At 33.3% G+C, this 15,660-nt stretch overlaps 3 protein-coding genes across 4 annotated transcripts; all 3 read right to left on the bottom strand.

The window, feature by feature from the left end:
- Positions 1-663: 663 nt before the first annotated feature.
- Positions 664-5,589, bottom strand: LOC125844295 (organelle RRM domain-containing protein 1, chloroplastic). The gene is made up of 9 exons (XM_049523580.1): positions 5,120-5,589; positions 3,266-3,363; positions 2,849-3,089; positions 2,664-2,761; positions 2,501-2,566; positions 1,428-1,517; positions 1,076-1,144; positions 880-986; positions 664-795 (listed from the first exon to the last, which is right to left on the bottom strand). The coding sequence occupies exons 1-9, from the start codon at positions 5,464-5,466 to the stop codon at positions 709-711; spliced, it is 1,203 nt and encodes a 400-aa protein (XP_049379537.1). The 5' UTR covers positions 5,467-5,589; the 3' UTR covers positions 664-708.
- Positions 5,590-7,108: 1,519 nt separating this feature from the next.
- Positions 7,109-7,949, bottom strand: LOC125844493 (zinc finger A20 and AN1 domain-containing stress-associated protein 4-like). Its single transcript, XM_049523802.1, has one exon. The coding sequence runs from the start codon at positions 7,800-7,802 to the stop codon at positions 7,251-7,253; it is 552 nt and encodes a 183-aa protein (XP_049379759.1). The 5' UTR covers positions 7,803-7,949; the 3' UTR covers positions 7,109-7,250.
- Positions 7,950-9,626: 1,677 nt separating this feature from the next.
- On the bottom strand, positions 9,627-15,254 carry LOC125845530 (uncharacterized). 2 transcript variants are annotated; one of them, XM_049525055.1, is made up of 14 exons: positions 15,046-15,254; positions 13,397-13,508; positions 12,818-12,930; positions 12,619-12,741; positions 12,366-12,538; positions 12,097-12,172; positions 11,904-11,990; positions 11,444-11,524; positions 11,317-11,349; positions 10,915-10,968; positions 10,768-10,809; positions 10,413-10,491; positions 10,244-10,314; positions 9,627-9,988 (listed from the first exon to the last, which is right to left on the bottom strand). In XM_049525055.1, the coding sequence occupies exons 1-14, from the start codon at positions 15,226-15,228 to the stop codon at positions 9,896-9,898; spliced, it is 1,320 nt and encodes a 439-aa protein (XP_049381012.1). In that variant the 5' UTR covers positions 15,229-15,254; the 3' UTR covers positions 9,627-9,895. The 2 variants fall into 2 exon arrangements, with proteins under 2 accessions (XP_049381012.1, XP_049381013.1); XM_049525056.1 differs by lacking the exon at positions 15,046-15,254 and adding an exon at positions 14,318-14,602.
- Between the last annotated feature and the right edge of the window lie 406 nt (positions 15,255-15,660).

Genomic DNA, 15,660 nt, shown 5'->3' with positions numbered 1-15,660 from the left:
CGATGATAGTTTCTCAAAAAGCATTTTATGAAATTTTACATGTTAAGACCATCGTACACTGGTAAAGTATTATCAATATCTCTGATGGAATGAAAGAAATGTTGTTTTTGTGTCAACAAGCACATTGTATGTGCCCCCCCCCCCCCCCCCNCCCCCCCCCCGGGCCCCCCGCCCTTATTTTTCATTGTCAGCCCTTTACCTGTTGTTCTACCTATAATATGTGATATGTGATATGAGAAACATTCAAGTTAGATGTTTTGATAATTTGAGTCCAGTAATCTTCCCTTGGGAGATGGCCATTCATCGATATTTCTTGTTAGGCCTTTGAACAATTCTCTACGATGTCTACACGCGTTTGAAGAAGTGTTATTAGCAGTTTTTTGTGATGATGCCTCTCCTAGGATCTCCACTTTTTCCTGGAAAATGACTACTGTCATACCAAACACACCTGTTTACGTTTATGTTTGAAGAATGAACTTTTTGAACCTTTGAGCTGTATTCATATTAGTACAAGAAAAAATGGAAGAAGATAAGAGGTAAATCATTTGCAGTTCTACATGTGTGCTTCTCCATTCAAAAATATCATTTCACACTGACTATATCATTTAAGCAGCAAATGAGCTGATATCTATATAACAATTAAACTGGTCAAAACTTACCCGATACACTAAACCAAACTTAACTTCATTTAGTCTCTTTTCTACAATATTATCTAGTTGCTCCTGGTCGTCCTCTGCTGTATTTAGGAGGATTTGTCTTAGCAACATCAACTGTTATCATCCAGCCATTGATAATCTGTGAACAAAAAATCAACTTAGCATTTCTGTTAAAGCACTTATGATTTTGTGAGAGTAAATAAGCACATTGTTCCAAAATTACCTTGCCATTCATCTCTTTGAGAGCAGCACTTGCTGCCTCCAGTGTTGTGTACTCGATAAACGCATAACCTTTAGACCTCTTAGAAATTTTGTCCATGATGATTTTAACTGTCAGGATAAAGAGAGATTTATGAGCAAATTTTCTTCTTACAACTATATTATGAAGCAGAACAATCTTCAGATAACAATTATAACACCTTCAACAAGTTCACCATAGCCTTCAAATGCTGCACGTAGCGTTTTCTCAGACGTATAGAATGACAAACCTGTCCAGAAAAAGTGCATTGCAAATAGTTAGGTTATGGAAAAAACCAACTCTGAAGCAATGTAATATCTAGAGCTAAATGGAAAAGGAGTAATCACGATCAAACTACCAAAAGAAAATAGAATGGACTAGAAATCGGAGCTCTAAATGATTCATTTTGGACTCAAAAGCAAGGACTTTGCGGTTCTTATAGATCTAATCATTGAAATTCCATCCAATAAAATGGTATTATTATGTAAGAAATAAGTAACACTTTTGGAGGTGGATTTAGACTTGCAACTTACCAGTTACAAAAAGCTTCTTGGTTCTAACATCTGTTTCCTCATTTGATGCTGTAGATTCCTGGGAATCTTCACTAAGCTTTAAATTCCCACCTGAGATAAACCATGATTATTCAAACTTCCCAAAATGGAGATATTGCATGTAATTAGTTACTTACCAAAAAATTTAGGACAGAACAGCAGAAGATACTACTATTTCTTTTGTTTTCTTTCTGAGAGAAAAGATAACACCAGAGTCCTTTTCCTTTTGTTTGTCTTACTTACCTTTTTAGTTCGTTTCAAAAAGAATGTCTCTTTTCCTTTTTGGCAACTCGTTTATTCTAACTTTCCACATGGTATGCTTAAGATCACAAGATTAAAGGTCATTTAAGTACATTCTACTATCTTTAGTTTAAGACCACAAAATTCAAAAGTTTTATTTACTTTCTTAAACTCCATGCCGAGTCAAAATCAGACAAACAAATTGAAACAGAGGGATTACTCTCTGTTTCAAATTGCTTATTACAGTTACAGATAGCCATAGAAATTACTCTCTTCACTGATAGAAAGATAGATTTATTTGATACATAAATATACATATAGAGGTATTTTTAACACAAGCCCAAGTAGAGCTTCCCAAGGGAAAAATCATCAAGAAACTTTTTTTTTTTTTATGACAAGGGAAACCCGCAGCCGCTACCCTTTGGGTGCGCACAGGGTAAAACCCCCGCTCCTATGCAATAGCTCGCAAGCCACATAGGAGACATCGATAAGAAACTTATACAGAACAGAACTTTTAATACCTCGTTTTACCAATTGATATTCAAGAGCAGAAACCTCACTCGAAAGAGCACGCACATGAAAATTTGAAAGAAAAAAAATCTTTTAAGTTGAACTAATCCTGATATACTAGATCTTTTTGTGTTCAAATGACTTCCTGATATAGTTCATTACTATGTCAAAATAGAGAGAGTCAATAATTTGATGTCATTTCACATATATGGCTTTCATTTTGATATTATTCTTTTCTAGTCGACCGAATCCTTAACATCAGAGATGTAGCACTCAACAGGTTAAAGTCGGATGTGATCTCAAACCTCCATAATCTTTATCGTCAGAGTTAAAATTTTCATCTGGCTGAACAGATAGAACACCAGGCACTCCTGCGATAGTACATCAAGACATTTACTGGTACTGCAAAAAGTTTACTGATTACATATTACAGGTAAGAAGATTACTAGTATGAAATGATATTCTCACCAGCTAATTCTTGAACACACACCTCATCTAATTCGCAACAAAATCCATAATTGGATTGCCAGGACACATGATATAAGCACATCTGTGCATCCTTCTCACTATCAAGAAACCAATCATTCCTTTAGCAACCTGTAAATGATGACAAGGAAATAGCAATATATCGACACTCGGAAACAAATACTTACTTCCCAAGAACTTTAGTTAGAACTTGAACGTAATAGTCAACCACTGGGCCTTTTCTTATGACTCCAACAGATGGCCTGGCCATACGAACAAGCCAGTGTTTAGAAGTCCCAGCAGGAAATAATGAAGAGCCTTCCGTGTATGAGGTTGATGGGGAACTTAGCTGACCATTTGTGTAGCTATAGTCTTTCACCATCGACTCAAAATCAGGGTCAGGTATAACTGATAGTACCCTAGGCAAACCTAGTATCCAAAAATGTACAAAAATGGAGAAGGAAAAGCTTCAGGCAAAATCCAAAACATATATTAGTATTTTACAATTAGTATGCACTGCGCCTAAATTAAGAGGCACCAACAATGCCTTCAATCTTGACTGATATATAGAGGAGGTCATGCAAGAAAGCAGACAAAGAATTTACCGGCAATCTCATCAGCTACCGCATCATCAATGTCGCAACAGAACCCATATGGGGGATTGCAAGAGGCATTATATATACACATTTGAGCATCCTCCTCACTGTTTCATGAAGAACAGATAGTTGATAAAAATCAGCACCAACTCACAGTGAAACATGACAGACGGTAAAGCCTATGCTCTTCTGAAGTTAATTCTATATGATGAAATATCACAATTATACTTGAGAAACACTACAGGAGAGACAAGGATGAGAAGAATTATTATACACAGCTTGAATCCAGAATTAAATGCATAATCATATGCTGGTGGGACTCAGAATCAACTTTAGTTGAGTTGGCAATTCAGCTTTAAAAGAAGAAAGTCGGCAAGCATGGAAGAAATTCAGAAATAAAAATGAAGACAATCAATCAAAAAGAAGACATATTCAACAAGAGCTTTGATGGTGTAAGGGAGACTTACCAATGTGAAAGGTAAGTTCTATAGAGCAATTATAAGACCAACAATGTTATATGTGAGTGAATGTTGGGCTACTAAAATCCTACACATCCACAAGATGAGTGTCACAAAGATGTGATTGATAAGATGGATGTGCGGTAATACAAGATTAGAATAAGATCTCTCTACGCGATATCAATAATCTGGCCAAGCTTCCAAAATCTGCTTATTATGAAAAGTGCTTTCTGTCGGAAGTACTTTTGAAGTGTAGCAGTTTGTGTGTGTTTGGCCAATCAATTTGAAAAGCACTTTTGTCAATATTTTGAAGTAATTTGTGCTCGGCCAAGGTTTCAAAAGTGCTTCGAGGAAAAAACTGTTCTTTTAGGTTCTACAAAACATCTTCTGTTATTATTCTAGAACACATGTTTTCCCTGAAAGCTTAGTCAAACGCCTCAATTTTCTAAAATAAGCACTTAAGGCTTCCTAAAAGTTTGGTCAAACACATTTAAGTTTGGAACATGTTTTAGTTATGTTAGTATGTTTAGTTTAGGTCTTATACTTTCAAAGAGACTATAGACTATTGTCATGCCACATTATATATAGAACCTATAGTACTTTTTTGTTCTATTTATTTTTGTGTGATACAGGGTGGAAATTGAGGCGTCGTTGTTGTTGTTGGTTGGAAACTTGGAATGATTAAGAGGCCAAACAAAAGTTGGTGCTTGGGGAGAGCATCTAAAAGTAAACTCCCAAAGCGAGATATTCAACAGAGCTCTAGACTATTTAGAGTAAAAAATCAATGCAGCACAATATGTAAATGTCCCTCAGTAGATGCTCCCATTATACATCCTATAAGTATAAGCAGTCAGTTTGGTTGGCTAACAATTGCATACTTCAAATTACAAGCTTCCAATTGCATTTGACAATAGTTACCTAAAAAAATAACCAAAAGAAAGAAATAGTTCTACAAAGGCATAATACATAAATAAGACTTTTAACTTTGCCTCAGCTAACATCTATGCCCTCCAACTCTGAGTATGCACAAATAGCCACTTAAACTTGTATGGAGTTCAACAAGTTGACACACGCGTCCTACGTGCCATAATACACGAGGACACCATTTAGGATGCCACATAAGACACAAATTGCAGCATAGGACCCCAAGTAGGACGCACGTGTCTACTTGTTCAACTCTATACAAGCTTAAGTGCCTACTTATGCACAGTTGGAGGGCGCGTATGCCAACTGAGGCAAAGTTAAAAGTTAAAACAACACGTTTATATATTATGTCCTACAAAATTTCCAAATTTTATCAGCACATATTCTACCAATCATATAAGCACTAACCAAAAACACTTGCCAAAACTTATTAAAACACATAAAAAATTGTTTTTTTTTCAAGATAATGAAACATACTCACCTGCCTAATACTCTTTCAAGGGTCTCAACATAGTAATCAATGACTTCAGTTTTGGAACTGACCCCATTGGGAGGGGTTTCCATGAGAACCATCCAGTGGCTTTGAGTTGTAGTAGAATTGGGCAAAGATGGAGAAATGGATGTAATAGATGAAGAAGAAGCTGTTATTGAAGTTGCCCTGTTTCTTGAAATCACACAAGTACAACAGAATTTGGAAGAGTAGAGATTTTTTGATGATTTGTTAGGCAAATTTAGGGTGAATTTGAAATGGGGTTTTAGGGTTTTAGCTGAGAATGTAGGGATTATGGAGAGTGAAGAAGAAGATGAGTGGGGGAGAGTCACTTCCATGGCTCACTTTGCTCTATCAAGAAATGATAAAATGAGGATATTTTAATGGAGGAAGATTAAAGATTAAAAATGTGAAATTATAAAGATGTGAAACTTAGTTTTATGAGGCTTACGCCCTAATCGCTTGATTGCACGTCCTAAATACATTTAATGTTCGCTTCTCGAGGCTTGCGAAACAATTCTTACATAAATTATGTGTCAAATTCTGTTTAATGTTCAATGCTCGAGGCTCGTTAAATAATTCTTATACAAATTATGTGTCGAATTCTCTAGTCAATTTTATTGACCCTCGTGATTCATCATAAATGAATGGTATTGAATAATCTTTCATCTATAAAAAAAAATGAGAGTAATTTAATAACAAGTTGTATTATTGCATATTTACTATTTGAGAATATTGTGAGATTGAGTATCACTTAACATTACTTTAATATATATATATATATATATATATATATAGCTAAATTGTTTATTTCACTTGTCATTGATCATCATGTTTTTATTTAATGTCTCAAAATTATTATATTTTATTATTTTTTTATAAGAGAGTAATTTTACTTATATTCAGAAGTGATGTCTTAATTATAATAATATTGATAAAGCTTATTGATTATTTTTTTAGTGAGGTAAATTGCATAGTATAATAGTAATATATTTTTTTAAAATTGTGATTCTTTTTTTAAAGTTAAGATGCTAGAGTTGATTTGCATCTCATAATAACAATTATATCATTGCATTACTTATATTCATAAAATCATGTCAGAATTTTTTGTTATTTATGTGTTTCTTTAATCATATTTGTAATTTTATAAATTATTAATATACTTTTTTGTTATCATAATATTTTCATTACGTTATAAATTAAAATTTTAAAGATCCATGAAACTTACGCTTATTATATGCCTCGGGATCTCGCCCTATGCTAAGTAAAATGTTTCATCTCGCCTTGTCTCACGACTCCATCTTTCAAAACAAAGAATAAGATTTTCCACTCAATTTTAAAATACACCTTGTATATTTCTAAATAAAATTTTTAGGTCTTATTTATTTTTATTAAGATTAAAATATTTGAATACAAATACACATTTAAATATTAGAATTAATATGTCTGAATAAAACAACTGAATTTCAAATGATGCAATAAGAAAGTTTGTTTTCTCAATATTTGAATATATAAGTCTGTTTCTATTGAGAATTCTAATTAATCTAATACTACAATAATAAATAAATTTATATGGTAATCGATGGGGATAACTAGCGATAGCAATTGCCTGGTGGTACGTTGTTATAAGTGTGGACTGACAATGGTAATTGACGGTGATGATGGTTAAGGGTGATGGTTTTGTCATGAGTTTTGGCTAATAATATTGATTAACAATAATGAATTATATAATAAATAATTGTGATTGTGATTGATAACGATAATTGACTATATATAATTGTTAGTTATATGATTATAAAATTTGATTTTGTTTTTTGAAAGGTTTGTCTAGAGTCTCGACTATGTAGCAAATAATTAACTAGTAATGAAGAATTAAGAAAATTAGAGAAATAAAATCCTACCATTAACCATACAATATTAAAAGAAAAACAATAAAAGATATCCTAATTAACTTACATTATTAATTAATGAAACAACTACTTTCACAGAATGTGCAAAAGAAAATATATATAATCAAAGTCCATCCACCAACTTGTGCTTAATTAGCAACAATCTTGGCCGTTTGATCAACCAGTTTATGGATCAAATGGTTCATATTAATTCTCCTTAATTAATTAATAAGTCAAATTTTGTGAAGCTTTTCAGCCTTAACCAATGGATTAGCCATGGCAATTGCCACCTTTCCCATTGACTTATAGTCAAAGGTACAACCATGATGCTCAGGGTACCTATGTGAACCACAAAATGTGACCCCACACCTACACTTGAAACCCGTTAAACCGATCCGTTTTCGACACGTGGCACAACGATTCGACTGCACCTGAGGAGTCTGATCAGCTACAGTATTCAATTGCACCTGAGGAACCTCAGTCGCAGTATCTGACTGCACTTGAGGAGCCCTAGTTGCAATCTCGGTCTCTCGTGGTTGTGAGACTTCAAGAATTGGTAACGGCTTTGTACATGGCATGTACGTAGACGTTGATTCAGATTGTTGTTGTTGGGGACGAGTCTTTTCCATTGCAAGTTGAGCGGTTCGCGATTGTTGTTCTTTCATGCAATGATCCTTGTAGCATTTGGAACAAAGGTTCAAAGTTGTAGGGCTACCACAGAACCCACAATTATTAGCACATAGCATATGCCCTCCTCCTTCTTGCATCCTTTGTTCCTCCGCCATCTTTTTTTCTTTCAAACAAACTGTGACTATTAACCCAACGAATTTATATAAATATGTGAGCGATCGACTTATTTCAAATCAATCGCTCAATTTCCAAAAACAAGATTCGTTACGTACCTTATACCTGTAAACAAAATAACAATATAATTAAAAGAAAATGTACTTATAAATAAATCAAGAAATCAAATCAAAGATATGAACCAAACGTTAAAAGACTTCAAAGTTGAAAATGTGTGTACGTGAATAAGCAAAGAAAATAAATAGGAGAAAATTATGCTCTTTGGAGAAAGGAAATTAATGGTAAGGAATCAATAATAGAGGCTTAAATATTAATTGGAATTTAGAAGACTTTTGGTGGTTGGTGGGGTTGGAAATTAAATAATAAAAATAAATTATATAAAGGGAACTTTGGTGTTACTTGGAATTGCCGTTTTAGAAAGATTCTTGGAGATGATAAAAGTTTAGAGAAAGGGTCCATTCCATAAATATTTATTCATCATTTATTTCGAATGTTTACATAAAATCAAATCAAATAACTTAATTTTAAGATAAAAAATAAAATAAAATAAAAAGTAATTATATCATTTAATCAATGATTGATAGTTTGTTTAGCTAAACTTTCAAAATCTGCTAAGATTAAAATTTAAGGAAATTGCCTTTCGAAAAAACTTATTGAAGGTAACAATGTGTGTTGTAACTAATTAACTTTAAAAGCAATTTTAACTGAGTTGGAGTAACAATCTGTGTTTGACAAATAATTTTTGTTATGGGTCTAACGTAACTAAAATTTGGACCCAAAAGTAATAAATGTGTGTATGAAAAACACATTTTATATCTCTTTGATTCAATATAAATATTGAGTACGAATAAAATTTTCGTATAATAAATGGTTATTCAAAAGATTAGCTTTATGATAAATAATTTTTGTTGATTAGAATCATTCGAAGTCGTTGATGCTACGTTAAGGAGACCATTTCTTTTGTTTTTAGCTTTGGGTTTACGTTTTGTGTTTTCTTGATATTCTTTAATTGCCTAATAACATGTTCTAAAATGGCTGCTAAAAACATTATAAAATATTCTCCATTTGACATTCAAAATAGAGGTCTTTTATTGTGTGATTAAGACTTTTATTGGTTATTAATTGTTTTTTTTTTCCTATTGAAGTTTGGGAGTTGAAAAAATTGAGTATTTAGTTAATTGAAGAAAAAATTATTCCTTTTAATCAAATTTATATAGTTTGAATTTCAAGAGTCTAATTTCTTTATTTTAATCGCGCATCAAGAAATACTACAATCTTTAATTTTTCTACAAATATCTTACATAAAAGGTACTATAAATCACAGTAGTAAAAATATTTTAAAATATACGAGTAAATTGCGGTAAAATGATTTCTTATTTAACTCTCAAAATTTGAATAGTATCATATTGATTGTGACAAAGGGAGTAGTAATTTTATTTTAAGGTGAAAAAAAACAACAAACAAAAAACAAGAAGAAGATTCCAAACTTGGATTCAAGAAAATAATATAATTTAATTAATAAAAGAATTTTATTCACGTTTATATATTCTTTGAAAGCTTTATTGCATAAATAAATATGATTCTTTGAATCTCAAAAAAAAATAAAAAATTGAATAGTTGGTGTTAATGTTATTCATACTTTAACTTTAATCAAACTCAAAGGACTCTCTCTCATAATAATCATACAAAGAAGGAATATATTAATTCTCTTCATAAAAAATAATAATTAATTCTCTTAATTACTTGCTATTTTCTCTATTTTTCTTCCATTTTAAACCAAAAAAAATAAAATAAAAAATCTTGCCTTTCATTTCAATCCAAACAGTTTTAATAGAAATACACAAGGTACAGAACATTTACAATATTAATTATGTACCTATCATCTGTGGCCGAGCCAGAAATTTTCATAACATGCTCAAAAAATAAAAATGCACTAGTTAAAATGTCACATCTCAAATCCTAGCATGTGACCTAAAGCAATTTTCTCATTTGTCACTCGACTATACAATCTTCACTTATGTCAACAGAATTCATCAGTTCATATGTATATATAACAGAAAAAGTTGTATTATATTTATGCTAGAAGCGGCGCTTCCACACTTTCTCCATTTTCTTCTTGTGTTGATGGTGCTTCTGGTAGTATCCAAGCAAAATAAAATGCCATCGCCTAACACATCGCGTTTCTAGAGTTAAAAATCACAAAAATGTTGCATAGCAAAACGGTACAATGCATGTCTAACCAGAGGCGAATCCAGGATATCAATATTCAGTGTCAAAGGTCGCAAGATGAGTGTCAATCTTATGTACATTTACTTCTTTTTTGCATAATCCGAGCCAAAAGCAATGGGTTCGGTTGAACACTCCCTACTTATAATACGCGGCCTCTATATCTAACATGATTAAAATGTGTGAGAAAGTTTACCAAAGCAAAAGCTGCACAGATCAAGCTGAAACCTTTGCAGTTGAAAGGTGCATTGCTAGACAAGAACCAAGCTGCAACAATTCCAAGACAAACAAGATTTGATTGAAGAATGAAATCGAGCTAAGAAAAAGATCTTCAATAAGAAAGAAAGGCGCGTTTTTTTACTCACAGGTCAATGGACTCATTACAAGAGGGGCTAGAAAACTTCCAATTGCTTCTGCACCAGCAACTAATCCTTGAGTTTTGCCCTGTAACACAAAGAACAGCAATCGACTGAAGTTTCTAATAAACGTATCTTCAATAGACCAATGATTACTCGAGAAATATAACGATAATGATTATACAGTGTACACCACATTCGTTGAGTATGTTTCGTAGTGACTAAGAAATGTATCTTCAGTAGACTTTTCTTAGTTCACACTCAACGGGACAAACATTTTGTTTCAGTAGCGCACGCGTGTATCAGAGATGTTAGACTGACAGTTGCACTTAACTGCTGTGAGTAAAGCTTATGGTTTACTAACCTGATCAGATGAGCTTGATGCTTTAGATACAATAGCATTAGTCTGTGATAAACAAAAATAACCAGAAAAAGGCAAGATTATCAATAAAACATCATTGCACGATGTTTAAAGTGTCGCAAACAACACATTTTTTGATGTACTACTTACAGAAGGGCGCTCTAGTATATAAACCATCCGAAATAAAGCACCAAAGTAAGGCACCTGTAACAGAAAGAACAAGTTCAAAGTCAAAATCATGTCATCTGACAAGCTTTTAGCTGAAAAAGCTATTAGAGGAGTCAATACGTAACCCCATTGGAGTACTGGAAGGAGATAAATGTCTAGTTCACCTAACAATGTAAGAATTCCTCAACGTTCTTCGATCTCGTATACTCTAATGCAATAAGTAAGAGTACTGAATTCAGCTGCTCTTAAGTTAAATAGTGTTATCAAATTAATGCTTTCTTTGATTTTCCGATACACGCTATGTGTGGGATACTTTGCCAGGGATGAAGAAACTTTAAGGACAGCAATCAAAATAAAGCAGGTCATAGATTCAAGATTACATACCCACGATGCCCATGCCAAGCCGTAAAGCAATGCCTGTTCATATATATATATAACGTAAGGATAGATGCTTTTAGCAAGCAGTTTAATTGATAATAAGTGATAAAATGAGTTAGTTAACTCAACTTACATATGTGATTGATGCTAGCAAGGCTATTCTGAGTACCACTCTTTCTCCAACTAATGGGTTGACTAGAGGAAAAACCAGCATCTTGAAAAAATGCAAAAGGTGAAAGAAGTTCAAAAAAAGGAATGATCACGATTCACGGGCAACAAAATAATCAAATTACTTAATAGTCAGTTAAATCAGATAAGAAGGTTTCGTACTAAAACGAGGAAATGGACTTCTGTCACTCACATAAATTGACGGAGAATCTTAAGGGTTGTTTGGTAGAGTGTATAAGAATAGTACTGAATAGAGTGTATTAGTAATGTTGGGATTAGTAATGATGATGAATAGAGTGTATATAAATTCTCTAATACATCCTACCAAACGACCCTTTATGCAGGTTCCAGATATAACAGCTAAAATTCGCAAAGACAAGTGTTTGTAAAACAGAAAACAGGTCTAGAATCTCTGTGAAGAATACCTGAGTGATAATTGAACCTACTCCCACCATCATCAGAATTTCCGAGAATTGGTTTTTGTTGAAATCAAATGCTGACTTCAGATAGTACTGTAAGATCAGGAAGATACTTCAGTGAGTTCTTAATCTCCCTTAGAAAAACATTCAATTATTCAGACTTAAGTAATTGCAATTTTAGAAGAAAACACAATTTTACCATTAACACACTGCTGATACCAGACATTCCCATGTCATAGAAGAACGAAACAAGACAAATACACTTGAGAGTTGAACTGAGGAGGAAAAACAAATGAATCTTTTAAGAATATGAACGAGGACTTATTTTCCGAACCTAGGTCTCCATATGAAAAAAGAAAAAGAAATGTTGAATCATGTTCCTATCCCAGAGAAAAGTTGGAAGTGGAAGAAAATGGTACAAGATCATTAAATGATATGGAAAAAACTCAAATAAAACAACTGTAAGACCTGCTTGTTACCACGTGTAATGCGTATCTCATTGAGCTATATCGATCCTGAACAAGTTTGTATGCTTTGCTTGACCAACGTAAATGCTGGTTAAGGTTTGGAGTTAGCTTAACTGTCTCGGTAAGAAAGATTATCATGTACATTGGAGCAATGATCAAAAGTGCCACCGAAACCTGAAATATGACGCTTCAATATGGAGAAATCAAAGCAACTGCAGAAAAAAAGTAGGAAAAGTGAAATCAAACAGTCATGCCTCGAATATGTAGGTTCCAGGAAGTAAACGAGCAAGAAAGTTTCCCAAAACATGCGATAAAGATAAAATTCCGTGCATCCAACCGAAAGCTGCAGCCCTGCTTCTACCATCAAGAATATCTGCCTGCATACAAAATAATTCTGTTCTTTATATATAGTTCAGACCACATTCTAGACAGGATGCAGTATAGAAATCTTACAGCATAAGCAGCAGAAATGCAGAAAATACTTCCTTGACTCATGATATGAGAAATCATCCGCAGCACATAATAAGCATAGACGAATCCTTTTGACTTGTCTATAGCCAATATAGCTGAAACAAAGAAAAGATCATTAATAACATCATGGAAACATTTTAAAGAATCACAGAAGCATGAAGTTATAAAATTTGGTGGCTACGATACATCAAATTAAGAGATACGAAAGAGTATATTTGTGAAATTCTTCGAGAAAAGGTTATCATTAATATAAAGATAGATGCTTGAAGAATTTGTCCATCATGTTAATCGTGAAACAATTGTGAATGCATCTTTCAATAGAATGAATACCGTACATCACATAGGTAGTTAGGTTTAAATCAGCTCCTTGTACAGCTGATATTTATCAAAATTCTCACAACTAAAACTTCTCATCCTGCTAATAGAAATCAATTCAACAACTAATGCTACACAATAGCTTGGGAAATGGTCATGCAAACTAATGCAAAAGGTTATATGACGGCGAGATGTAATTGTTTCCTACAAGCTTCTCAAAGTAAAAGTTAAGAAGAAAGAGCATACCACTGGGAAAAATAGCAGTAGATACGATTAAAAGGAGTAGAGGTTTACGCCCGTACTCATCAGCTAGTTGACCAAGGACTGGAATGGCAACCATTTTGCAAATTCCAACCACCTACAGTTGAAGAGATATGCATAAAACTTGATGAAACAGTCCATCGGAAAGAATAGAGGAGACGGATAAAGTAAGCTACATACTAATCATTCTGATTTTAACAAATAACCAGTGTTTATGTATTTCAAAGGCATGAACCTATATAACTTGATCACGTTCTTTGAAAGTCGTCATTTCTTTATTAATCTTTTCGCCATTCACGTGTAACTCTTAGTCAAGGAATGGTCCTCTAAGAAATCGAGTCGAGCTAATATGCCAGACAAAGCTCATCAAATTATTGAAGTAAACTTGTGTAGCAAATTAGAGAACCTTTACAAGCCATAGTGCACAATCCACTAACAGATGCAATGGAGGAACTACTCAAACATATAACCTAATCATGAATTAACCAAACAGATAAATGAGAGTGCTGAGGATACAATACAACATAAATAAAAATGTGTTCTCTGTAACAATTTAAGCTTTTAAACGATATGGTCACACAATTGTCTTAATGATTTTTTTAAGAGAGATGCAAGCAGCAAGGATGAAAAACTCTCTTAATTTCAAAAATCATGATAAGGCTTTAAATAGCCTCATAAATAAAACAGTAGACAACAAAAGTATTAGACTTCTCCTATAACTAATGAGCAAAATCTTGTAGTACATGAAATATTAAATTCCCCCCACAACTAATTATTGTACAAAAACACTACAGATGCAACATCCAACAAATTGTGTAAAGCATAAGAAGAGGCACAAATGTTCAATTCTTAGTGAAACCCCTATCAAGAAGAATTTGCAGGGCATAATGAAGTAAATAAAAGCACCCAAGGATGTTTGCTTGCATTCTTCACCGGCGCTCGCCAGATGTATCACTCATCCCTCTCCCCACGGAGCGGCAAGGGGTCTTCTTGTGTGTTATAATCTTTACAGGAATGAATAGCATATGTTGGTTGAGAATTGCTTGGGAATTCATTGATAATGACTTTGCCAGGTTCTAGGGAGGCTACTCTTCTTTTTTGTCGATCAAGTCGATTTCCCTCATTCGACTCGTCCAGCCCTCTTCACGAACTTGTACAATTGATACCACAAAGATAGCCAACTCAATTATCAAAGAAACAAGGAAAGGGGCGACAATTTGGCACCGGATAGCCAGAGGTGTGGAAAGAGCAGCTGTGATAAGCGGAAAAACATTAAAAAAAAAACAACTATAGTTCATGGAGGTTTCTACAGAAAAACCCCTTGGTTCTAGCAAACGGATCACAATTACAGGTACCTAGGAGCATACCGATGGAATGAATGAAATACGAACAATTAACATAATATCACCTAATGGTCAATGAACTGATTGGGAACCACGAGATCTCAAGTTCAAATCTTAGCAAAGACAAAAAACACTAGGTTCATGTGCCCTAGCCTTGATGGATAGAGTTAACTGTTGCTAGTGGGTGTGACAAATATATTAGTCGAGAGGCACACAAGCTGACTCGAACATCATAGTCTCTCTATCAACAATCAAATCAATATAGAGGAAAAGATAGAGAAAAAAAAGTACCATTTGTTGAAGACCATTGATGTAAATAGCTTGAGAGCAAGTGGATTTTGTAGGACAAAGAGCATTAGTAGTAATATCAGCAATAATAGAAACAGACATCTCTTCAGCAGTCCAATAAATACATAATGGTAACAATAAATGCACAAGTATTTTCAACTGCTCTCTGCTTATATTCCCCTCCATTTTTCTTGATTTTTTTTTCTCCACAACCCCTTCTATCTCAATAGCTCATATACATGTAAAAAAAATAAAAAATCTTTACCTAAAAAAAAGTACATAGAAATTAGAACAATATATGTAGTTAGAAAAGTGGAAAGATGAGATGATGACAAATTAGTCAAGGCATGAAGCTTGACCCCCTGCAAGCCACTTTTGGTATGACAAGTTGTATATTACATGCGGTTGAATAAAATAATACTCCCTCTATCTCAATTTTTGTGACACTTCTTAATTTTTGAGATTCGAATAAGTCCATTTTTTACAGTAAATTTTTCATATATCTTTTAATTATTTAAATTGCCAATTTTTTAGATTTCAAGACTTAAATAAGTTTATTTTTTACTGTAAATTTTTCATATCTTTTAATTATTTTGAATTGCCAACCTTTTAGATTTC

Source organism: Solanum stenotomum, chromosome 11 (assembly GCF_019186545.1).
Source record: "Solanum stenotomum isolate F172 chromosome 11, ASM1918654v1, whole genome shotgun sequence".
Taxonomy (NCBI): Eukaryota; Viridiplantae; Streptophyta; class Magnoliopsida; order Solanales; family Solanaceae; genus Solanum; species Solanum stenotomum.
The sequence above is the reverse complement of the archived record's forward strand: the minus strand, read 5'-3'. Positions and strand labels throughout refer to the sequence as shown.